The 26,872-nt window shown below is 37.0% G+C and overlaps 1 protein-coding gene across 1 annotated transcript; it reads left to right on the top strand.

Moving 5' to 3' along the window:
• Positions 1–13,993: 13,993 nt before the first annotated feature.
• Positions 13,994–26,771, top strand: LOC145774337 (glia maturation factor beta-like). Its single transcript, XM_082585565.1, has 5 exons — positions 13,994–14,178; positions 19,928–20,021; positions 20,935–21,034; positions 21,468–21,624; positions 23,680–26,771. The coding sequence occupies exons 1-5, from the start codon at positions 14,146–14,148 to the stop codon at positions 23,749–23,751; spliced, it is 456 nt and encodes a 151-aa protein (XP_082441691.1). The 5' UTR covers positions 13,994–14,145; the 3' UTR covers positions 23,752–26,771.
• The last annotated feature ends 101 nt before the right edge of the window (positions 26,772–26,872 follow it).

Raw genomic sequence — 26,872 nt, 5'->3', positions numbered from 1 at the left:
ACAAATAGTTTTGTCGTGACGATCCTTGCGTGAACCTTTGTATTATTTGAGCAATGTGGGCGTTTCCTGTTAGGGTAGCAAGCCATTTTCAATCATGGGTTGTTTCATCAAAGTAATAATACTGTACTTCAATGAAATAATGATGTAGGCTTACTAGTTCACAGAAAAGTAAAGGCCAGGTGAACTGTCCTAATTGTGTACTTTTTTTTACCATCTATGCAAGCTTTTTTTTTTAATGAAAAAGAAATTTGCCAAAGAAGGTCGAGTTGAAAAGAAAAGCCTTCTCGTCTCAACCACTTCAAAGAACAGTTTGTTTAACAAGTTCTTTCGTTTGAAGGAGAAATGTATATTTTTGTATGAGAAAATAAAGTTTGTTGAACAAAGTTTGGTTCATACAAAGCTATCATGTTGCATTCGTATTTCTCATCTTTTTATTTTTGTTCAAAGGTGGGCATCTGCTACTTCAAAAGTAGCACGCTACGTCGCTACCCGTTACCCCGGTACTCAGGCTAAAGTAGCGCGCGCTGCCGCTACTTTTCCCGCTACGTTTGTCTTAAACTGACACAGGAAGAACTTTGTCCCGTCGAAATGACCTTCAAAACGAATGATATTAAGTTATTCGTTTATATTGCCATTTCAACGTCATTATAGAAAACACGTTCTTGGTGAAATTTATTGTTATGCATCTTTCATAAACAAGAGCATTTCAAAATGCGAGTCGCTGCGTCTTGCCCGCTTTGGCTTCAGTAGCCTACAGCTTTTCCAATGGAGAAGAATCTCACCACTGCAGCACTGGAAGGAATGGGGGTGTTGTAATTAATAAAGAGACGTTATAAATTAGCACTAGAATACTTTTGCTTGAAAAAAATTCTTCATAATTGAGTTTTTTCATACTGTCATTTCATGCGATGCCACCAACACATCAAAAAATCGTCCTCGGAGTCGTGACTGGTCTTCGTGTCACTCTTGTCGGTATCAACGTGGCTTGATATTTCCCGCAATAGTCCAATAATTTCTGCTTTATTTTTTTCACGCATTGCTTTCATAAAAAAAATGTCCAATAACAAGTCATTTTTTTCACTTTAAATTGGAAATTAGCGGTTAGCGGGAGTGCGGCTAAAAGATATGTAGCTCCTCTCCGCAACATTTAAATTAAAGAAGCGCCGCTACCGCAGTTGCTAGTCCAACAAAAATGTTACGGTGCTACTGCTACCGCTACTAATGAAGTAGCGGCGCTACAAAAGTAGCGCGCTACTGCCCACCTCTTCTTTTATCCAAGTGCATTTAAACACATGCAAAATTTTAAGAACAATAGGCAAACCTAAAAAGGGTGAAAAAAAATTAATGGCCTACAGTAGTGATTTTCAATCGGGGCCCGATCATGTTTTAACACATTTCGATTTTAATTTGTAGCACAGTGCCAAAAATCAAATTGGATCTGAAGCCAACACCTACACCCTGCCAAGTGTGAAACTCATAGTTCAATTAATAAATTCAAAGAAGGCTTTTAAGCATTAGGCCTAAAGAAATTTCAGATCAAACTAGCTGATGAATGCTGATGGAAGACTGATTTAACCTTTTACTCCAATTCGACCATTTCTATTTGCTCATGTGTGCTTGTTGACAAAATGTAGACTGCAAGACAGTGGTAAGGTAAATAAAAAAAAAAAAAAAATGAAAAGGAAAGTCGATGGCAAACTAGAACACAATAGAAAACTTAAAAAAATGCTATAAGCCAATACAATCTCCTGAGAAAAGATGAACAATAAAAATGATTGACACTTCTCAAAATTGAACAAAAAGAAGCAAAAGGTGTGACCTACCGACCTCAGCAAGTATGTGATTGTGACTTGTGACATAGAAACTATTTTTAAGTGTTATAAAACTAGATTATGGATGGAACTTGAGGTTACAAACAACAAAATAAAAGACCAACTATTGAATCGAGGTATTCACTCAAAGTTTTGCAATATTTTAAATTTGGGGTTTAACTCTTTATGTCTTAACACCTTTGCTCAGTAGCGAGCATAATTACTTTTTTTGGTGTTCACTTTTTTCAGCAAACGTTGCTCTGCTTGTATTTAAAAAAGCTCTGGGTGCGGTTAAACAAGTCAGCTGCAATGTTTATTTTTAAACAAGTAGACCATATGTTTAAAGTTTATTGAAAAAGTGAACACATAAAAATGGCCACGCTGCGTCACTGTCTTCTGTTGTTGACTTTTTATGTAGGCTAATTGGCAAGGTGCTGCTAGTCCTCAGAACATTTTCCGACCATCTTTCTAAATGCTTTTCGATTTACAAGATTCCATGAATTTTTACATCCACATGATAGCAAAAGAAGACACCAACTTTACCAAAATTTTTGCGATATTTTATTACACCTTCTAAAACTCTTAATTAATTTGCATAAAAGAATGACTCACGGATTCTTATATGATGTGATCCTTTTCTTGTTTATAAACCAAATAAAAAAGGTTAAACTTATTGAAGCAGGATTATAAAACATTTTGCATGTTCAATATAAATAAGTTTTTCGTTAATTGCTTTATAGGAGAAAAAGTTATTAATCTGGTGCCTATACCTTGTATAATTCAATCTTTTGAACTCAAATATCGGAAGCGCAAATCACCAAAACGGGCACTACTTTAGCGATTACAACAAGACGCCACCAACATGACGTTTAATGAGTCACAGGGTCGGATCCAGCAAGTAGCCTTAGGGGAACAATTTTAACAAAACATAATGATGTGTAGGTCTAAATTTATCCGTCCTTGCAATATACCGTGAATAAAGTTACTTTTCTGTGTTTTATGGGGAGCAATACCCCGCCCTTGGATCCACCACTGATCAGTCGACTAGTTTTGTTTGTTATATGAAAAACACGGCTTCGACTTTTCTTTGCAGCCAGGTTTACTTTTAACTGCAAGATTTTGTGATTTTTCCCAAAATGGCGAAGTCGCGTTTTCGTGCAGCCTGAAGTTACGTCCAAAATTTGTGAACCTGTGCACATGCTTTTTTTTCAAATTTGAAGGGAAACATAACCAAGTTCCCCCTGGATCCGGTAGGATTCCAAGTTAGCAACTACAATTCTGTTAAACAAAGAATGAAGTACAATATGACTTGAAAACCGGCTCATGCTAAGGTACAAATAAAGACCAATAAGGTAAACAAACAAACAATGAGGTACAGGAACTGCAAGCTCCACGAGAATTCAAACTTTTTTTTAAAATTCCAGCTTAGCTCTGTCGATGCAAGTGACGTCTGGGATCATTTACAAATTCCCATGTTTACTTTCATATTTTTGACGTCAAAATTACGAAATAAAAAGATTAATCTACTTTCAAAAAATTTGCAATGTTTATAATAACATGTATGAGAAAAGACCTTGAAATAAGTTATTTTTTCTTACAAGGTTTTGACTGTATTTTGACATAAAGCTTGCTCAAACGAATTCTTCTAACAATCCAAACGAACGTTGGTCTACGACTGATGACATAACAAAATTTAAAATAAAAATTGTCTGTATTTTCCTTTGTATTCCTATATAGTCATGGTGTTTTACAAGCAAACTAAGCAAAATTTGATTTATACACAATATGATCCACATTTTTGTGTTTTCAACATTTTTCTCTTGTGTCAGTTGTAAAGTGAAATAATTCCCTCATACTTCAAACAAAAGCTCAATCAGTGTCTTTATGTTTGCATGCTCCACTAGTCTTAAATTCTGAAATATCTTGTAGTTCTGTAAATATTTAAGATTAAAGAATCTAAACTGTCTACGTAACGATTTTTCTAGCTAATTATTCTCTTAAAACGTTTTTTTAAATCTCTGACTCTGCCATACCCGATGCTTGCTGTTTAAACTTCGCGCAACAAGCGCCATTTTCTTGCTTCATGCAATTTATAACGCTTTTCCGCTCGACATGTCTTAGCCTAGTTGTGAGAAACGGAAAGCCATAGAGGGAAAAAAGCAGTAATAGAGTTCATTTTAACTCTGCTCGTCTTGCAAATCAAAGATATGACGTTTACCATTCCACTTTTTAAGTTTTTGTGATTTCTTGGCTTATTTGGTGTAGGCTACTTTGTGGTGAAAAAAAAATTAAGCCTTATGTGGGTTTACACTAGTCCAGTGGTTCTGTTAGTTCGTTAGGAGGACCTTTCTGTCCTCCTAACGGACCCCTTTTTGCGCCTTTGAAGCGGTCGAGGACTTCTAAAACATTGTTATCTGAATGTTTGGTACATCGCGTCTCTCAATGGAAATAAAATGTTTCATAAGTTTCGAAGCGGCACACTTAGAGGAATATGCTGAACTCGTGACGCACTTATGACGATTAATAGCATTGATGAGGTTATGTTATGAGGTAGGCTATATGTTGCCATTAGCACACAGGATCAAAAATCAGTAATCTAGATTCTAGTATACGGTAAATATGTTTTTCTAAACTTTTTATCGAAAATTAATAGAATTTTTGAAACCTTTAGAAACAACTAGGCTACTCCCTTTGTTCATTTGTCGTTAATATTTCGTTATAATCACAGTCATTGCAAAACTGTGAGTGGTGATAGACTGCTGACTAACGTTTGCATTTCTAAGTTGGGGTAAACATTGATCAACAATCTGCTGTCTCAAAAGAGTTTAGTAGAACATACACAGCCTTATAACTCACTTATATGCTTTTTTTTAGTTAGGAAGCCGAACCTTTAGGCTATGTGATGTCTTTTGAAACTCCAAATGAGGAGGGCTACAGTTTGAGAATCATTGTAGGCTAATACACAAATATTGTACACCCAATTTTTAAATATCGTACTGTATCAATCATGCTGCAAATTCGAAAACTTTTATGGAATTTTTAGCTCAATCTTTTACAGCTCAAACAAAGTTTTTCAAATCAGAGCATCGTGCAATGCTAACAAATAAAAACGTCGGAAAATTAATTCGTAGCCTTCAGTTATAACAACACATCGTCCACATTTTTCAGAGGTTTGCAAATTAAACAAAAAACTAATATTGCGTTTGTTGTGTTTGATTTCTGTCAAGTTGTTTTGCGTAAAGCATTCTTGAACAATTTTACTGACCTTTCACATTTTGGGGCTCGCGGGTAGGCCATTTGCAATTTTGACAAGTGACTCTTATATTGAATAAGTTTGCTCATACCCGGGCTAGGCTATATTATTTTGTTGTCATAGCCTACAAAGCTCCCATTCCACACCGGGTAGCCTGGTAACTGATACGTTCAGTTAGATATTCCAAGTCGCTATAAGAAGAGTCATATGTTACTCTTGCACCAAGAACCAGAATCATTTCGAGGGCTCGGAATGTTTCCAGGGAGGCCGAGAAAACACCCTGCATTCTCTGCAGTCCTATTGCTTTCTTTGGAAATGTTTGTTTGATGAGCCCAAGCCTTTCATTGGCACCGGGCCCGAATTATTCTTTCAACGGCCCTTGATATGACCAAGAAATTAGTTTTTAATTTAGAAACAATGTCATCTTCAGCATGTGCCTGTTAAAAGAGCGACCGACGATTAAAGAAAACTTGTCTACGACAATGCTCAGACAATGTTGCAGCCACAAAATCCCTTGCAACAAGCAACAAGACTGCGTCATCTCTAAATGTCAAATTTACTTGGAAGAAAGGGTGTTTCTATTTATAGCCTAAAAACTTGTGGTGACTTAACAAGAGAATATCATCTTTGTACTTCACTCTGCCACCAACCGTCAACAGATTGCTGTATTTCCACAACAAACAAATCGAGCAACTGTTAATTTTAAACGCGCCTTTTCTTTGCATGTGCCAAACCTGGGGAAAATATATTTTGAACAGGTAGCCTTAGCCTCGCAGTAGGCTAAATTATTACTGCAAATACAAAATATTGCATTTGTGCTGCATACATTTGTGCTGCATTTGTGCTGCATACTGCATGCATACAGCAAATTGTAGCCATATAGCCTAGGCATATGGCTACAATTTGCTCGACCACAAAATCCGATGGTAATTGTTAGACTGTGAGTGGGAAATCCTTATTACTATTTATTTGCATCAGACAAAGCTGTCCATACCCAAAACAAAACAATGAAATAGGCTAATACACAAACTGCAAATGCACAATGGTCACAGAGAGCCACTTTGGATGTCGTCAGTTTAAGTCTTTAAGAGCTCACCAAATATCTACTGTTACAAACTTACATACAACGAGCGTTGGAAGAATTCAAAGTAGGCTAGGTAGCCTATTCAGGACAATAAAAACAATCAGATGACATCAGGTCTGATATTAAGCGATTTGAGAAGTGAATGCAACGGTTGTTAAACAAAAACATATCTTTCAATAAAGCATCAAACGTTGTTAAATTATTCATCACTTGATATTCACGGGCACTGACATAACGAGGCAAATTGTGCAATATTCTGAAAGAATCGTTGTAGGCTAAGCATCAGGTACCGTAGCCTAATCGTTTATACTGGAAGATCTAAACTTGTTCCACAACTGGGATGCGTAAAACGACATAGCCTAGTAAGAGCGAAATACAATGTTTTTTAAAGCGGGTAAGCATTTATAAAAATGAGCTTTTGCATTGTTTTCAGCACAGTACTGAGAGCGTAGGCGGGCGCGGATGTAGGAGTTTTTTTTTGGGGGGGGGCAGGGGCGCCGGAAGCGGGGGGCCAGGGGGCCAGGGGGGCCCCTGCCCTCAATTTTTCTGCAGATGGAGGGGCAGGGGGGGCAATGGTGCCCTTTTAAAGTCATGTAAGCTACTGCACATTTTGCAATACAGTAGAATTCGCCTATAGTGACTTTAGCTATAGTGACACTTCGCCTATAGTGACACCTGTTGCAAAGTCCCGTTTGCATACGCAACAGTTGAGTAGAATTCGGCTATAGTGACACTTCGGTTATGGTGACACTTTTTCCGCGGTCCCTTCAGGTGTCACTATAGGCGAATTCTATTGTATAACAATTTCTGCTATTCGCTTTTAACCTATTTATAATCTTTTATTTTTGCCTTAAAATAATATTTAGCCTACGGCACAAAATTTTGCAACTGCAACACAGTACAGGCCTTAAAACTAGTTTTTTTTTCGGCAGCCATCGTGGCCTACCGGGAGCTCCTTCTCGGCGGCCAAATCTGCGTGCTTGGAGGCCAAAATACAAAATAAAAATAACGATAGCACAAGTAAATAAAATTAAACTTGCAACAATGCTAAAATGATCACTTAGCGTTGTTGAAGTCTAGGCCTGGGCGACGTCCTACAATAGAATCGTTGCACCACGCAGTAACTGCTTTATCGGGATTGTAATCCAGTACTGCGGGACTATCTAACGCCACTCGCACGAGTGTCTCCAATGTGGCTGATTTTAAAGAAGTTCGCCACTGCCCTAGAATTCTTTTTAGCAACGAAAAACAACGTCCGACATGTGTTGACGGTGACGACAAGGTAATAAAATAAGTATTTCAATGATGTGAAGGACATAACTAAAAGAAGCATAATTTTTGCAAAATAACTTATGATCAAAAAATTTTTCCCCTCGGATGTCAACTATCCTAATTCTCCTTTTTAACAACGATTCAATGTCCGACAACATCGAATCGACATAAAAACGACAATATTGCCAGCCGATGTAAATTAGCATTTCGGATTAAGACTTTGTTAAAATAAACGTCGGGAATTACAAACAAGACTTACAGCGCTGGCGATCGTAGATGGATATATTCCATCAATAACAAATATTTCCGCACAATGCAACAGTGGCGATTATGACGCGCTGACCTAATTTTGAGTCACTCTTTGATACAACATATTTTTGACAGTTAACCCACGATCATTCTATTGCGAAATTAAATAATTGGCTAGAAGAGACCGGCGGCCAAACTTGGCCGATTGAGGAGGTAGCACCGGCGGTCATTCAAGCACTACTTAGCGGCCATGGTCGCAGGCTGCTTTAAGGCTTAACAGTAGGTTACATCATTATAACATAGCATGATGCCCTTCTTTGTATACTGGACACTTGTAGGCTATCATTACTCAATAGCCTACATAGTGAGCTGATAGATTAGCATTATCGCTATATCTTATCTTAAAACTTGAAAAAAAATTGGCCTTTTAGTAAACAAAAGTGCCCTTTTTTTGTAATTTTGCCCCCCCCCCCCCAGTCAAAAATCGTTCCGGCGCCCCCGTGGGGGGGGCCCAGAAAACTTGAAAATGAATTAAAAAGAAAGAAAAAGATAAAACAGATATGAACAATCAGTGGCGTAGCCAGGAATTTGGGGGGGTTTGTTGGCCGGCGGGCGAAGCCCGACGGCGTGTTCGCCATAGGCGACACCCAGCGGCGGGGGTTTGGGGGGCCTCCCCCAAAAATTTTTGAAAAATTACGTTGAATTTGGTGCATTCTGAGAGCATTTTCAACAAAAATATGGGTATAAAATATTCCTGTAAAATGGTGCTGTCCGGTGGCATAGCAAAAGAATAAGATCATGTTTTCTTCGACATTTTTTTGGGTAATAAAGCTAAGTCTCTATGTTTTCTTGTTGCTAATTCCTGGCTGAGATGTTTGAATGTTTGGTATTGGCAAAACTCGCTCTTTTAATGCAGTTTCACTTAAAATTAGGCAAACTTTGTTTTAGAGACATAGAGACTGAAAGCATCATTCTCAATATCGTGACGTCACACGCGTGCCAAAGGGAGGGTTGTAACACCCCCCCCTTTGGCTACGCCACTGTGAACAATGATACTACGACAGTGCTCTTCAACCTTTTTGTCAACACGGAACCCCTCATGTACTTTCGCGTTTGTCACGGAACCCCACTAAAAAAAATTTACAAATTACGAATTGCTTGGTCAGAAAATTAAATATTTCGTTATTACATTGTTACACTTCAAAAAATAATTAGACATTTCAAAACATAGACAGTTATTACAAAATTTATAAAGTCAGACACTTAAGGACTCTGTTGTTGTTGCTTATCTTTTATAATCTTCTTAAATCGTGGTTCAACGTTGCTTAATGCAATTCTCATAGACGTATCGACACCCTTCAAGCAACTTCTGTTTTTGTTCTTAATTGTTGTTAAAGCAGAAAATGCTGTTTCACACAAATAGGTATTTGGAAATTGACACAATAGTTTCAATGCTTCCTTTGAAATTTTTGTCCCTTCTTTTTACAGAAAAATCCAAAAATATTCCTTTCCGTTTTTTTTCAAAGATTTCCTCCAAATGAATATCATTGCAGATATCCAGGAGTTCTTCATGTTGTTGGCAAGGGAAAACGAAAGGATTAACCACCCAGTTTTGCAAACGGAAAATCTCAGATTCTTCTTCAGGAAAGTAGCGGTTGAAATTTTTCCTCAATAGCTTCAAATGCTCCAACACTAATTCCTTTATTTCAGCTGTATCTTCAACTTCGGAGTCCTCACTTAGAAATTCATTCAAAAACCGAAAAGGAGAATAATCATTTTTTGAAACTTCATTGGCCCAGCAGTCAATTTTTCTTTTAAAGCCATCAATTTGGCCAACTTGGGAAAATATATCTGATCTTTTCCTTTGAAGGCTAGTGTTGAGTGTGGACAACATATCGAATATTGAAGCCAGATATGCCAGTTTGCAAACCCATTCATGATCAAGAAAATTGGTAGCATATTCATGATTTCTTTCAGCAAGAAAAACTGATATTTCCTGTCTTAATTTGAACACCCGAGCCAAAACTTTGCCACGAGATAGCCAACGCACCTCTGTATGCAGCAAAAGAGTGATATTATCTGACTCCATTTCTTCACATACTTTTTGAAAAACTCTTGCAGATTTGCCTTTACCACCACATTTTATGTAATTCACTGTTTTCACAATTATATCCAAAACCATTTCTAGTTCCATTTTTCTCTGCTTGTCAGAACTAAGCGGTTTTACAGCCAGAGCTTCACGATGAATAATACAATGTTTTAATACACAGTTAGTAGCAACTGCCTTGACACGAACACCAACTCTTGAAAAGCGTCCAGTCATCACAGCTGCCCCGTCTGTAGTTAGAGAACAACACTTTTCCCATGGTATTTTTTTTTCTTTCAAGAATTCGTTGAGCTTACTAAATACTTGTTCAGCAGTTGTGCTCACATCCAAGTCTAGGCAACACAAATATTCGTCAACAATGCTGTATGAATCAATATCAGGAATTCTTATATACACAAGCAGTTATGCTCTACTCCCAATATCAGTTGATTCATCCAGTTGCAGCCCATAACATGGAACATTTTTGATTTTATATAAAAGTTGTTCCAACAAATCTTCAGCCATATGAAATCCCCTTCTGCTTACAGTGGTATCAGACAGAGGTATGCTTTGTAACTTGCGTTCAGTTTCCTTGTCAAGGAGCTCCTCTGCTACAGTGGCGCCGGCAGGGGGGGGGGCAGGCGGGGCAGGCGGGGCAGCTGCCCCCCCAATGTTTTGGGCATCATCTTTTTAATTTTTTTTTTTTATTAAAACATATTAATATTATGTTTTAATATTTAGATCTCAACCTCAAGTAAGTCAACTCAAGTTGCAAGGGAGGGGGAGGGAGGGGTAAAAGCTCTCTCTTTAAAAAAAGCATGGAAAACCTTGATGACTAAATTGTACAGTAGATAAAAAGATTTTCTACAGAAGCAAAGATATAGACTTTTTAAAGTTTTAACTAACGTCACATTGATGTAGAAAAATAACAACCTGTTAAATTTTTGATGCCTATCACACTCCCATGACTTCTTCCGCTCGCATTTTGGCATTGGTTGCTTGAAGTGATTCTTTCACTTAAACAAAACGTTTTGTTTTAGCAGTTTTGAGTTGTTCGATTCTTAAGTTGTAAAGGAGACTCAATTTCTCCAATATTTATCATTTATGTTTCTTCTTTAATCTCAGCAGAGTATAAAACTTGTAAAAGTTTTTCATCCATACGACGTCATGAATGAAATTATATCTCAAATCGGCGTAATGACGTGACATCATCTAAACATTTTACCGAATAATAAATTAACAAATTCGATCGTCAAAAGTGGTTGGTGGTGGTGAATATTACGTAATGAAAAAAATGTGATAAGGTTGGAAGACATTACGTCATGTATTTTCGATACAAATTGAAGTTCAAAATTTATTCTTTTGTTCATAGTCGTAATCCACCTTCAAAGCGGTACTACAAAGAATAATTTTCGATAAGGGGGGCATCAAGAATAAGTCGACATGACTTTTAACCCTTAGAAGGTTGGGCTCCTGGAGTCTTGCTCAGTTTGGGGGGGGGGGGGCTGTCGATTATTCTTATGCTTTAGGATTGATATCTCTGTTATTTTGGCACGGTTTCAAAATTTGGGATTCACTTTGTAAAAGTATTCACGCTGAGCATATCCGAAAATTAAAACTATGTGAATTTTGGAACTGCTCATATACGTTGAAATGTTAAGGTCACTTATGAGTGTAATTTGTAGTGTTAGTTTACACATTATTTTTTGGTAGAGTAATGAATAACGTGCATTGTAATGTTGTGATTAATTTTTTTTTACATTATTTTACATACAGCCAATGCCCTTCACGCTGTGAAACAGTTAGGATTAACGAGACATGGGCCAAATTAATTACTTTCATCCAGCTGGTGAAAAAATGTTTCACAACAGAATATGAAATATTTCAGAGGATGTGCTGAGAAATGCCTTATATCTTTCAGTTTATACCTTTATTCGCTCAAAATTTCAGCTCAATAGAGGTGAATAAAAATTAGGAAAAGTCAAGAAATCTCGTAGTCGCAGCCTCAGTGGTTTTAGAGATACAACTGTTGATACAAAAAAGTTGAATTGACAGTCCCCCCCAACCTTCAAAGGGTTTGCATTGAGTCAACAGATCTATGCCTTAAGGTTTACGTCAGCTCCGGAGATCAGTAAAATATAAGGTTGTCATCTTCGGTGCAACAAGACCATTGATTGATTGGTTTAGTGAGGATTCGTAGTCCCATTGCTTTCATTTTGAGTGATCATACTGATTTTCAATTTATTCCTACAAGACGTTACGTAATAAAAAAATATCTAACTAAGGTTGGAAGACATTACGTCATGTCTTTTTAATTCAAAATGAAGTTTAAAATTTATTCTTTTGTTCATAGTCGTAATCCTTCTTCAAAGCGGTATTACAAAGAACAATTTTCGATAAGGGGGGCATCAAGAATATGTCGACATGACTTTTAAGGTTTACGTCAGCTCCGGAGATCAATAAAATATAAGGTTCTCATTATCGTGATTGTAAGCCGCGGGAAATTTTTCTCTAAAAACAGATTCCCGGGAAGCTAAACATTTTTTCCAGCCCTGGTAGAAAACAAGAGAAATTAAATAATATACCACTGTCTTGCACCAGTGGCGTAACCAAGGGAAGGGGGATCGGGGGTTTCAACCTTTCAAATTGAATTTACGGATGTTAATAGCCTACATTGTTTATAAGAAAAGCTTTAGCCTATGATGTAATTTCTCGTCAAACTGTGCAAGGATGCAAGCCATCTGCAACTGCTGAGATTGCTTGTTCGATCTAGATTAACATCTAAACAGCTATTCGTTATACAAAACTTGAATATATCAGAAATAGCCTAAAGTAACTTCATTGTCTCAAAACTTTTTGTTTGACACTCATCAAGATGTATAACCTCTATGACGTTACATTTTCTAAACTTTGGGTTGACTTCAGAGCATAAAAGTTAGTGACTTACCGGAATAAGATCGTTTTTTCAATCAACCAAGGAGAAAATTGATAAATAATAAAACTGTAATAATCTCGCAAAAAAAAGCAATCAAATTATATCTCTAAAACAAAGTTTGCCTAATTTTAAACGAAACTGCATTAAAAGAGCGAGTTTTGCCACATGTCACATTATCACATTTGCCACATATCACATTATCACATTTGCCACATATCACATTTGCCACATAGCGAGTTATAGCATATCGTATATGTCGTAGTAACTACGACATATACGATATGCTATAAAATAGACATTAAAACAGCCAGTTCATCAATAAATTTTCCTGGAATAAAAATTGATAAGCATGCAAAGTAGGCTAAACTTGAAATCTGGTTTAAAACCCTGTATGCAGTGTCCATGACCAATTGGATATTTGTATGTTTGCAGACATATAGCTTACGGTAATTGATTGAAATTATGATGAAGACTAAGACTAAAACCTATAAAATAATTCAGGTTTCAGATTGTTTCAACTGACGTCATTTGGCTCAGCGTTGGTTTCAGCTGAGCCAGCTCCAACAAATGTTGCTATTAAAATGTATAATCGATGAATAATTTCAACCTTAATAATAACAAAAAATAATTCCCCCCCCCCCGGGATAAGTTAAGTCCGCTGTGGGACTAATATCAGCTGTTTAGAAGCATATCAAAAACCATTCAACAATTTCTCACAAAATTTCGGGGGGGGGGGGGCCGGGCCCCTTGGGCCCCCATAGATCCGCGCCTGAGCGTAGGCCTACCTGCCTTGAAATATCATTTCCATCTGAGAAAGAACTCTCAATAAATACACCCAGGTATTTTACAGAGTTTGTGAACACAATTTCAGATTTACCTAGATATAGCAGAGGAGCACGTGACAGATATAAGTTTTTACAGGAGAATAACATACCAAATGACTTTTTAGAATTGAAAGTAATTTCATGTTAACAGCATAGCCTACTTGTGGCAAACATCTAACAAATTTTGAAGCCACACAAACTGGGTTAGATGCTACAAATGACTCCAGATAATTCTGTAAACCATTGAAAATAGCGAACAAGTATTGTATCTTAACATTTTATGGGATATATTATATTTATTTCATGCGTCCAATTTTTCCCTTTTGTTGTTCTTTTGTTTGCCGTTATTTCTTGTTCGCTCCAGCAATAAAAATGAAATAGAGTGTAAAGCTTTCAACACTAGAGGGTAGAATAGAGCATATTTAGCAAAGCAGGAAGTATCATTTGACCATCTATGATTTGACCAGCAAATACAAAATACTGCAATTACTGCATTGTTGTGCAGCAAGCTAGAGAAACACAAAGTAGCCTACTCTAACTATTCGATTAAGAAACTGTAAAACTGACTGACCTCGCAGCCTATTTACTGAAAGGATTTTGAAAAGAAAACATTGGGAACCCAGTCATAGCAATGGCATCTCAAGAAGCACAGTCTTTGGGAATGGTATGGTGTTTTTTTTAATAAACCTGGTAGCCTAATTGATGCAAGCTTTTGCAACTTTTCTCAAATTGTTTTAAGCCTTCCCAAATAATGAGAATTTGTGTTGTAGCCTGCAATGTTTAAGCTGTCTCAGGAATTTTATAATATAACGTTTTTGTTTGTAATTTTGTTTTTACTGAAACTATGTTTTTTATTGGAACTTTATCATATCATCTGCTTATTTCTCTGCACATTTTTTTTATGTTGCCCTGTGTTACTCCACTGTTAATGTATTATGTAAAGTGCTGGTATTGTGCTACCGTATATGTGTTAATGTTCTTAATTTTGGGTCTTTTGTTTAAATGTTTGGGTGGCAGCTGACTTTGGTGACCTTTTGGTCTTTCACTGCCATCCTTGTTGTGCGAATTATTTGTGTTTTTGTATATTTTTGTTTTTTTTATTTTTTGCCAACAAAACAAAAATAAACTGAACTGAACTATCAAGTACAGAAAAAAGTGTTTCAGTATCACCGCTTCGTACGGAATATTGACCAAAAAACAACTGTAAAAATAACATGGCCAAATATCAGATAATAACTGTATGTTAAAGCCAAATTGTTAAATTGTTAAGCAACTTACGCCACTGTGGAATAAAGTTTTAACATCATTTGCAAAAGATTGCCATTTTCCCCAGAAAATGATTGGAAATATTGAGTATTATGTGTAAAACTGTAAATACATTTTTTGAGTAAAATTTCTTTTAATGCAAACGCGTTGATGTAACTTTTTACTTCATCTTCTAGTACAAATAAATGCTACTTTTGTACCATTTGCAACAAAAACTTGCCCTACTGATAATATCAACATATTTGTTGCAAAAAAGTTTGAGAAATAGCCAGGATTCTTCTACCTCTTTGGCAATGAGATAAGCTACTGCCAGGTAGGCTTCTTAGGACGGCTATTAAAAGGCCTATTTAAAGAAAATAGATTACATAAATCTATTGAAGCCTGGGACATTATATAAAATAAAATTCAACAGACTTGGAGTACTAATAAAAAAGTAAAACAAAGCCTCTACCAGCATTGTACTTCAGTTCATCATCATCATCATAATCCATCGTCGGTTTGTTCCCCACTAGTGGGGGTGGCCGATTGTTTCCGCGCAGCAACTGTTTTTATCCCTTTTCTCCATTTCACCCTGTCCCTTGCATCTTCCTCCTTCAGTCCGACTTTTTTAAATTCATCCTTCACTTGTTGTTTCCACGTTCTTCTTGGACGACCACGTTTCCTCTTCCCATCCACCTTTAGATCTAGTGCCTTTCTAAGAAAACTTCCTTCCTCCCTCCTTATCACATGTCCATACCATCTTACTCCATTTGCCCTTGCCATTTGGTCTATGGCCTCTTTCATCTCTAGCATATCCAACAATTCTTCAGTCCTTTTTTCCCTTCTCGTTTTCACCCCACACATTGCTCTTATCATTGACCTTTCTGTTCTTCTCAGGATTGCCAGTTCACTCTCTCTCAATACCCATGTCTCGCTACCATATAGCATTGCAGGCCGCACACAGCTCCGATATACTTTTCCTTTCATCCTTAGTGAAAATTTTCTGCCATACAACATTTCCCCACATTCCCTGAACTTTGCCCAGCCCAATCTTGCCCTTGTTGTCACCACTGCTTCACATCCACCACTTCCATCTATCCGATCACCCAGATAACAGAAGTCTGTCACTGTTTCGATGCCATGGCAGAACTCATCATCATGGCCTTCCACTTCATTCCCCCCTTTACTGCATTTCCCACAAACAAAACACTTCGCCAATCTTGTTGCGGCTCTCTTGACATTAGCACATCTTGCATGTACCCACTTTCCACATTCCTTGCATTGCATTGAATTTCTCATCACTCTCTTGCCACATATTCCACAGGGATCTACTTTGCTCTCAACAACTGTTCCTTCTGCTCCACTCACCATCACTTTTGTTTTTTCAAGATTCACCTTCATACCCTTGGTTTCAAATGCTTCTTTCCATTTCTCAAACTTTCTCTCCAGTCCCTCCATACTATTACTTGTCAAGACCAGGTCGTCTGCATACAAAATTTCACTCAATAAGCCCTCCCTCACTCCTTCAGTTACAACGTCAACCACAATAGCAAATATCAGAGGTGACAAAACTGATCCTTGGTGTACACCAACCTTCACAAAAAACTCGTTTGAATAATTTGATCCAACTCTCACTTTTGTTCTTGCATCCTCATACATAGACATCACAGCTCTCACTAATACCTCTGGTATACCTCTTTTCCTCATTGCCCACTCCATCACTTCAGTTTGCAGTTCAGTTTGCTATTATTATTACTAGATTCAAAGCGACACACACTGACACAGGATCAAATTTTTCACCTCTATTTCTACTGGTATAAACCAATAACACAATGCAACGCTATACAATTAAAGTGAAGGTATTTTGGTTGCTGTGATGCAAGATTCAAATGTTCTAATTCTAACTCTTTGTTTTACTCTACATCTCACTTTTATCTGTAACATATTATGGCTGAATTAAATTTTCTGGAAGTCAAAGATAGGAGCCATCTCATTGTTTACAAATAATAACATAAATAGTATACTTAAGCAGTGATGTTATTGTTGACATTTCTTTCATGATTTTAATCCATGATCACTACCAATCTTATGTTTCTTGAGACAATTTTTGAAACATTTAAGCTTCAAACTTGCAGTCATCTATGGAAAGTTCAATTCAGTTTATTGTTTTTTTCTGCTGGCAATAAACAAAAATATACAAAACACAAATAATTCGCCCAACAAGGATGGCAGCGAAAGGCCAAAAAGTCATCAAAGTCAGCTGCCACCCACACATATAAGCAAAACATTAAAATTCAGAAAGCATAATATCGGTATATACTTAACATCAGAGATGGGCAAGATCACCAGTATTGGTGATCTTGAAGATCAAGATCAAGATCACCAAGAATAGGTGATCTTGAAGATCAAGATCAAGATCACCAAACTATGTGATCTTGAAGATCAAGATCAAGATCGTGATCTTGAAGATCAAGATCACTTTCAAGATCACTTTTTGTGTACTTGAAAAAAAAATGAAGTTTTTGATCAGTGATGTTGCAAAAAATAATTACTATAAGCAACCTGGGTAAAGGTATATAGTTGGTATTGCTAACTTTTACTTTTAACTACTCGATCGCTGGCCTAAGAATTGTGATAAGTTAGTGACTGTTGCTATTAGGCCTATCAATTGTTGATGTAGTTTGCGTAGAATCGCAACGTCACACCCAAGGCCGAGGTTAATTACAGTTGTTCTGAAAAAGTCGCAAAATTTGCAATTAGTTTTATACGTTTTATTTATAATAAATAAATAAAAATAAACTTTGAACTGCATCATTTTTTACCAAATTTTTGTCTGGTTCGTGGGAGTTTTTATTCGTGTTACTAAGCAGTTTTAACTTTCACTGTATTATGTCAATGTTTATTGCACCATTTACCTCTCTGGCAACCTTGATGCTGTTGTCTGCTATCAAAAAAGTTCAGAGGCCTGAGGTCAGACAAACCGCTCCATACTCAGACCTTAAACAAGTCTTGGTCTGGTTGATTTGCTGCAATACACCACTTTACATGACCAAAGTCGGCGTCCTAGAGTCCAGATTTTTTAACGCCGCCATTCTAGAGTTTTGAAACATCTAAAATTGAGTCAAAGAAAGAAAACATTTCTTTAAAATTCACACATGGAAATTGTGAACAAAATTAAATCATTTTTTATTATGCGTCAACATAAAGTACACGGAAGTTGACTTCTTTATTATGACCAACACAGAAAACTTTTTCAATTTTGAAATGGCAACACTGACCAGATTAGACGGAGACTATCGTCTTTTGTTGGACACATATTATATTAACAGTGGCTTAATGTTAGTAGTTGCCACTAACTGCTTTGTACAGTACAAGTTCTAAAAAAATGCCTTTATTTAGGAAGTAAAATTCAATTTTAAAGTGATCTTGATCTTATTGTTCTTCAAGATCAAGATCACACAAAAAAAAGTGATCTTAGATCAAGATCACCAAAAAAAAAGTGATCTTGAAGATCAAGATCAAGATCACGCCCATCTCTGCTTAACATATACTTAACATAATACAGTGAAATAATCAAAACAAGGCAACATAGAACATAAAGATTATGTGCAAGGAGATAAGTAAATGATATGTTTTAGGAGTGATTATTGCACAAATTCTTTAATAAACAGTTTTATTTTAAAGTATTGTAAGGTATTTCTTTTAGTTCTTTTGATATTTGATTCCATAATAAGACTCCATTGAAACTTAGCATCTTCTTACCAAAGTTTGATGTTACAGGTGACAAATGTAAGTTTGTTTTGACACTCTTTTTGTTTTGATGGGCACTAAAATGGCGAATTTCATTTATAAAAGTACCTGGATCCCTGACCCCTACCCTCCAGTTCCACCAAACCTGATACTTCATAATTCAGAGAATTTTCTAACCAGCGTAATAAAAAAGAATTTCAAATGAACTTAAATTTTTTTACTGCAACTTGAAAAGGATTAAGGGGCATGTGCCCTGTGTGCTCTTAGACATTACGCTACTGCATGTAACATTCACAGACAGCTAAAAAGCATTAATTAAGAAAATAAACTGTTCAGCAGAACTGAAATATTTTTATAATTTACAATTTGTGTGAGTTTGAGCCCTCCATTTAGCATAAAAAGCATTTTTTTAAATAATCTATTTTTTAGTGCAACTAATTCTCTTAGGACAGATAGAAACTTTGTGTTTCTGCTTTTTTTTGAGCTTTGTCTGACCCTTCCAGCTTAAGTATTTCCGGAGTAACAGCAATTTGACCTTTTGGGCAAGGTGGCCCAGCCGTTAGTTGGGGCCGCTCCATTTACCATTTACCAGCTATTTACGACCTATTTTATTAAATTAAAAAAAAAGTTTTTTAGCCCACCCTAGTATTATGGATAAGACTCTGAGTTGTCTGGCCAAAATCCATTCGAAATCTTGGCAAACTAATCACCATGGCAACATTTCAAATAAATGCAACTACTATACACAAAGGTGCAAAAAATGTTTGTGTTAAAACAAGGGTTCTCAACCTGGGGTACATGCCCCCCTAGTGGGCCATGAGCCTTTTTCAAGGAGGCTATGGAAATATTTGAAAAGTAATAATTTTTAAATTTATCATCTCTAAGTCCACTTTAACACTATATAACAAAAGAAATAAATAAAACTTTAATATAAGTACTAAAAATACTTTTTAATTAAAATGATGTTTCTTAATTTTTTCACAAGGTTGAAAAAATAGGGGCTATTGATTTTTCAAAATTTTCAACGGGGGCCACAGTGTAAAAAAGGTTGGGAACCCCTGTGTTAAAATGTCTGGGACGATTTTAAATTTGTGCTGATCTTAGTTGTTGTGTGGTACCGGTAGTTAGTTTTGAAACCAAGTGAGATAGATGGGCCGTTTATAAGCTATTTTTATGCTATTTTACATATTTTAAAGAAGTAAACGTAATATCACAGAACGCTGCAAAAATTGTGAAGTCAGTGATAGGATTTTTGAAATATTTGTGCTGTAAAATTTGGTTGTTGCAGTTGGTTTAACATTACTCCTGGATTGGCAAGAAAATCATCTCTTTGATACAAACCATAGACAGATATTTATGACCCTTGTTTCACATTCTTCATGATCGTTATTTAAAATACCGCCTGTCTTTATTTTAAGAAAACATCTGAAATGTGCGATATGGATCCAATCATTGCGGAAAAAATGAAAAAGTTACGGTTCCGTAGAAATGCATCAGGAGTAGCTATAATTGGTGAGTTCTGAGGTGGCAATTAAGCTCTAAGTTGCTAACATGAAACGAAACGCAAATATGATAAACTGTTGGAAATATATTCCAATTCCGATTTACATGCTCACCAAACAAATGGTATATACAGTACGTTAAACAGCTTGTTTCAAAAGAAGCTTTTAAATTGGTTTGTTTAATTAAGTCAACTAACCATTCACATGAAATGACTGAAGTGACATGAAGCATAGTTTTGTAATATTAAATTTGTGAGTTAAGTTTTAGTTAATTGTTGGAATGTTTAAGGCCTGGCAATCTGGCGTTAGTGCGCAATCTTGGCAGATCATTCACATTTTAATGATTTATAGTAGTGCTTGTCAATCTTTTTATGCTCAGGGCCCACTTTTGACATACACTACTGTACACTTGTACGGTAGTTTTTGGTGTGCTAAAATGCCATATTGCAGTAAATTCAGAACTAAAAAGTAAAGCCTACAATAATAATACAGGCAACCTACTGCTGATGAGAAACCTAAAGTTGCTTACTCCGTGTGATCTGATCTAAGACTAGATGGGCTCATGCACAACATATCATACAATACGCAATCTATGCTTGCACAATGCACATTGAATTATTTCTTCTGGTGAATTGTTAGTTTCAATATCTTTGTAATCAATGTAAAGTCTACTTTGCTTCTTTATAGTTCTGTTCATTTTTGTTGTTGTTATTAATAAACTTTGTTGGTGAGGGTGTTAAGGATTTTTTCCTAGTTTCGTTTGGGGGTTAGATTTAATTTCTAATTTTAGAAGTCTCTAAAAAGGTGTCGAATTCCTAGGATTATGATTTTAAAATGCAAAGTTGTGTTTTCTGACTTTGTAAATCTTGGTGAACTTCCTTCCAAGTTTAAACTATAACCGAAAATGTTCCGTGTTTTTGCAGTAAAAATATCTATCCAAGACAAGAAGATCATCATGGACGATGAATTGGAAGATTGCTCCGTGGAGGAGCTGCAAGAGGAGCTGCCGGAGCGGCAACCGAGATATCCTTTGCGACAGTGCTTATTTCTGTTCATATAACCTACGCGAAGCCTAGATTTTGAGAATAAAATCAGGCAAAACATGCAGTAGTAATGTAACGTTACGTTTTATGGAGTGAAGTATGGTGATTGGTGAACACAAGAGTCGAATGATAGCTTTACAGGAAACATAGCGTGAAGTTCAAACATTATTTTTACGATGACAACTGACGTCCGTCGTAGTTTCCGAGGTGATATTACGAAGCGACCAAGATTTCAAGCCATCGATAAGGGAGATTTTGTAATCTGAACTTTCTCAGTGGGAAGATCAGCATGGCATCTGTAGTAAGGATATCTGGAAATGCATCTTTGTTGTTAATTAGCCTATCATTGAAAAAATGTTGTCAGGGCTAAAAAGCTTTGCTCGGGTATTTACTTTTCTTAACCACTTCTACACGTATGTGATGTACAGCTACGAATACAAGCACGACGACGGACGCCTGTCGTACCCACTTTGCTTCATATATTATTGCCCTGAAGGCTGCAATCCTAATTCAACGATGTTGTATGCAGGCTCAAGAAATCAAGTTCTGAAAGCAAGTGGGGTTGGCAAGGTGCGGTTATTTCTTTTTATATGCGTTAGATTTTAGAAGCTGGTTTGTGAGCCTATAGTTTGTTTTGGTGCTGTTCAGGCAGTGTCGTGGCAGTAGGTTAACCCTTTCTTTTATTTCATTTGAAGTCTTCATGGTGGTAAAGGAAGTGTCGTACGGTTTTGACCTAAAAATACTTAAGCAACCATCCTTCTGGAACCTTGAGTGAATTGCAGGTGTAGAGGATAACTGAAACAAGGAACCGCCCCGGGCGGCACGTCTGGGGGGCGGCACTTTCAGACAGGACGTTTTGTTTTTTTTGTTGATAATGCAAAAGTACACGGAAAATAAAAGCAAACAGAATGGCAACGTTCAAAACAGTGGCGTAGCCAAGGGGGAGGAGGGGTTTGGGGGTTACAACTCCTCCTTTGGCACGCGTGTGACGTCACGATATTGAGAATGATGCTTTCAGTCTCTATGTCTCTAAAACAAAGTTTGCCTAATTTTAAACGAAACTCCATTAAAAGAGCGAGTTTTGCCAATACCAAACATTCAAATATCTCAGCCAGGAATTAGCAACAAGAAAACATAGAGACTTAGCTTTATTAAGTTACCGAAAAATTCCCAAGAAAACATGATCTTATCCTTTTGCTATGCCACCGGACAGCACCATTTTACAGGAATATTTATACCAGGGGATTTATACCCACATTTTTGTTGAAAATGCTCTCAGAATGCACCAAATCCAAAGTAATTTTTCAAAATTTTTTGGGGGAGGCCCCCCAGACCCCCCGCCGCTGGGTGTTGTCTTTGGAGAGGACGCCGTCGGGCTTCGCCCGCCCGCCCTTAAAACACCCCCTTTCAAACTTACTGGCTACGTTACTGGTTCAAAACATACAATAATTCCACTTTAAGTCAATTAAAAAAATTTCATTTTCAAATGCTTTTTCTTGAAGGGGCGGCAAAATCTTAATCCGCCCCGGGCGGCACATTCCCTAGCTACGCCACTGATTGGGTCCCACAAATTACCTACAGTATGTAAACACCATAGGTTAGGATAGGTACTGCTCAGCATCTCATCAGCCTAAGATACGTCGAATTACCCATAAGTAACTTCTGCCATTTTTATGGGCAATTCTTAAGCTTGTGTGTATCAAGGTGTTTTTGTTATAGGCATAATAGGAAAATATGACATATGAATGCCAAATAAACTTCTAAACTTTTTTGAGGGTGCTCCGGCCGATTCAATTCTGGGGCAATTAACTTTTGATATACTGTATACGTAGTAAGTAAAGACATTTAGCAGATAGGCTGTAATTCTTTTAGTTTTCAAGCAAAATCAAACACACTGAAATAACCAAAAAATGCGTATAGAATGGCATTTCATGATCAAGTTTCTTAAAAAACCTATTTTCCAATCCATAAAAACATGCTTCGTAGATTAGTTGCTATAACGACTAAATCATACTCTACCATAAAAATTTAGAATAGAAAATCTTCAATAGGCTAATAAACGGAATACAAACCAAACTCTAGCAGCTTCCTTCCCAACCTGTGCATGGGACAAGAAGTAGGCCTATGCTATGCTGCAACAATGGCAACACGTTACTTCTGCATCATACTTATACTAGGCAAGAGCTTTTTGACCATACATCTTGAGCACTGGACTTAAACTGAGGCGTACCAATGTGCCAAGAAAACCGTTTCTGTGAAAAACAATCCAGCAGAACAATTTGTGGCACTAACAGACTTTAATTCCTTACTTACTGTATTAGAGATGCCAGATTTCTGGAGACTGCTGCTGGGCCGTCGCTATATTTTTAAACACTTAACCTCCGTTTTGTGATGACATAAGAAGTACCGTAGGAAAAAAAGGCCCTACCAGCAAACCTCTCCCTTTTTACATTGATTGATGCAAGGTTACAAGTTACCGAATTAATGTAAAAAGGGACAATCTTTGCTTGCGGGGTGTGGGTAGTTGGTTGCAACGAGGTTTTATGATTTAGGTTAGTTCACTTCATGTCTCTAATTTTCTTGAAATAAAACCAAACTCATTTTTACAATTTATTCTTCTTTCAGCTGTTTGAAGTTCGCGAAAGAGAAACTATCACAGAGGAGTGGTTGAGAGGTAAACTGTCATTTTTTCGTTAATTTCTTGGTTCGAAAACCGATCTACACAACCTCCCTCGATTTGCCAACACCACTGCAGTAACACTGCTACTGTATAATCGCATTTATCAAGAAAATACGTGTCCCAGTTCTCAATAGTGCAATCTATTCAATGTTCTTGCGTTTTATTTAGAAAAAAAGCAGGTTGTTAGAAAGGTTTGCGATGCAGATCGTGCATCTTGATATGTTGGTTCTTGTACGGTGGACACTACAATATTGTCGCAACGAAACATGTTGCTCATTATGAGTTATAATTGCTAATCAAATTTTAGTCCACTTGAACAGCTGATTGGTCTTTTCCGCAGTTCATTGTGTGTGTTCGTAATTATTGCTTCTATGGACCTTATTGTGTTGCGATTTTTTAACCAGGTGGAGCTGGTTGTTGAAACGAGCGAACTTACAGATTCGTACATCAAAATTATGAAATGATTTCCAGCCGAAATAAAAATTTCTGCTAGTGATGGAACGACCTCGGGAGGTGTGTGTGCAATAAGCTGTGGTCAGGCTCATGACTTTGGATAAATCAATTTTTTTGTGTCATTGTGCTATTGCAAGATAACACATATTGCCTGTAACACCGGTCAACCCGTAGAGCTCAAGAAAAAAGTCAAATTGTCAAAATTAAAAAAAGTGTACTATTCCAAACAACACAGAATATTTAGCAGTAGCCTACCGCGTGTTGCAAATTTGCAGCATTGAGCTACAAAGGGTCAATTGAAGGCATTTCGTTGTTTCATTTTCTTCACAAATCTATCTTCATTCTTCTCTCCCAAAGTCATGTAGCCTACTTCTCAAAAATCTTTGTTGCATATATGCAACGTAGGGGGTAAGGGGAATGTATGATTGAAAATGGGATCAAGGAAGTCGATCAAAAATCTTCAATATCTTAAAAACAATACTACATCGGGTGGATAGAAAACATTGCCAAGTTTAAAATTTATCCAATAGTTTACTCCTGAATGGATTTTTTTAAAGGACCCTAAACCTTTTAAGAGCAGTGGTTCCTAAACTTTTTACCGTAATATCGTTATCCCTGAAAAGAACGATGATAGATTTCAATCACCACCTTTTCAAAAAATAACAAGTTACAGCTTGTAATGAAGTAATAAAAAACACACAAAAATGATGTCTTAATTTACATTCAAACATCCATTAAAAGTATAGCATAGGTAAGGCTGATACTGCTTTTTGCTACCAAATCCAAGCAGAGTGGAGGATAGAAAGGCTCTAACATCATTGTTAATCGAAAGCTAAAGGTAATTTCCCACAGATTAAGAACCACTGTTTTAAAGCGTTTGGTGAGAGTGGTATACAACCGCTCGGTTAGAACACTGCAGTATATAAAATAGGTACTGTATTGCCAAAGGCCGGAGTTACAATTTTCTTGCCGAAACATTCTGCCTCCGGTGCATCACTGATTGCTACCTCTATTTACTGGGTGGTTGCATGAGTCGTATTAGCAGTTGCATATATAGCCAGGGGCAGATCCAGAAAGTAGCCTCAGGGGGGATATTTTGAAAAAAATACAGTGATGTGTAGGTCTGCATTTAACCTACCTTGAATAAAGTTACTTTTCTGTGCTTTTAAGGGGATGCGATCGCCCCCTACTAATTCGCAGGTTTATATCTAACAATCTGGTGCCTCAACTTTACTGTATGGGTTACACCCGAAATTGCAGGCGAAGAACCGACAAGATAATTCGACTCCTCTCACAGTATGTGCTTGACCCAAGGATAGCTCTTTACTTTATTCGACGGCATTTAGTCATTTTTTAATAGTGGATGAAATAATCTAGGCCCTACATGCGAAGGCATTTAAAAAAGATTTAGTCGTTAGTCGTTTAACTTCGATGACCGGGCCTTCATTAATAGTTTAAATCTCCTGTAATGTGAAATTGCTTCATAAGATTCATGTAGACGTTTTTCGGCTGTGTAGAGTGTTTCGGCTGTCTCATCCGAAACATCCTAAGCCTATTCTGTTACTTTTTCAAGGTTGTGCAAAATTACTCAACCGGTTGTAGGCCAAGTGCATACCGTAAAGGAGTTCTTCTTTGCTCTTTTTGTTGGGCAGAGCAATCACAGCGAGTACATTTCCAACTTACAACCGAGCTCACCGTTGATCGGGAGCCTTATAGCCAGTGTAGAGGCTACACCGCTATCGATAGCGAAACGTGATAGGCAGTGATCGTTCGACTAGTGGATAAGTTTAACCAAAAGAAATACCGCGACTATGGAAACTTCTGTGAAATAAGTCGAATTTTAATCCCTGATTGAGCTGCTAGAGGTCCTGTACATTTGAGGCTGAAAAATATGCGGTAAACAAATTTTTCCATTCGCTCTTATTATTAGACTTGCGTCTTCGTAAACATAAAATTATTTGCATTTGAACGAAAATGAAGCAGTCCTGTTATTTACTTGTACTTCATAAGACTTAATTTTGTAGCTTGGAATTGAATTTTATACCATTTCAAACAGACCATCACGTAGATGAACATGGGGCTAATTAATTATATCGCACAGTATGAAGTAGCCGAGAGGTGGGCCAGAAGTCACATGGTATCAAATACACGAAGGGTGGTGATGAAAAACAGGGAAATATCAGCATGGTGGAGTAAACAACCCCTAAACATTAAACATGATGCGATGTTAGACGGGTTAAAAAAATTAACCTGTTTTTAACTGGCTGGCCAATCATGAGCAAATTTTGTGGTGGAACTTTCTTATGTATGTACTTCACAGTGCAGATTCTAACGATCTGTTTTAGCCTGATGCTGCGAGTTCGTTGTGGCAATATCGAATTGCACTAGCTTTCAGAACACAGTTCCCTAGTCATGTGCTATGACGAAGCACATGACTAGGGAACTATGCTCCGAAAGCTACTGCAATTCGATATTGCCACAACTCGCAGCATCAGGCTAAAACAGATCGTTAGAATCTACACTGTGAAGTAAGCAACGATCATGCTGCTAAAAGCGAAACTCAATCATTTCTAATGTAGGCCTACCATGCATGTTTTTTGTAGTTTAGGTGTAATGTTGTGAGAGTAAACGCTTCACCCAATTATACGCTGTTCAGTGTTTTGATGATAATAATGCACGTGACGT

The sequence above is a fragment of the Aplidium turbinatum genome, chromosome 1 (assembly GCF_918807975.1).
Source record: "Aplidium turbinatum chromosome 1, kaAplTurb1.1, whole genome shotgun sequence".
NCBI classification, from domain to species: Eukaryota; Metazoa; Chordata; class Ascidiacea; order Aplousobranchia; family Polyclinidae; genus Aplidium; species Aplidium turbinatum.
The sequence above is the reverse complement of the archived record's forward strand: the minus strand, read 5'-3'. Positions and strand labels throughout refer to the sequence as shown.

Excerpts from the sequence above, each read along its gene's own strand:
- LOC145774337 (XM_082585565.1), top strand. The coding sequence starts at position 14,146 with ATGGCATCTCAAGAAGCACAGTCTTTGGGAATG. Across the intron at positions 21,035-21,467 it reads CTGCCGGAGCGGCAACCGAG|GTATGTGATGTACAGCTACG; the intron begins ATATCCTTTGCG and ends CCACTTCTACAC. Across the intron at positions 21,625-23,679 it reads AAGCAAGTGGGGTTGGCAAG|CTGTTTGAAGTTCGCGAAAG; the intron begins GTGCGGTTATTT and ends TTCTTCTTTCAG.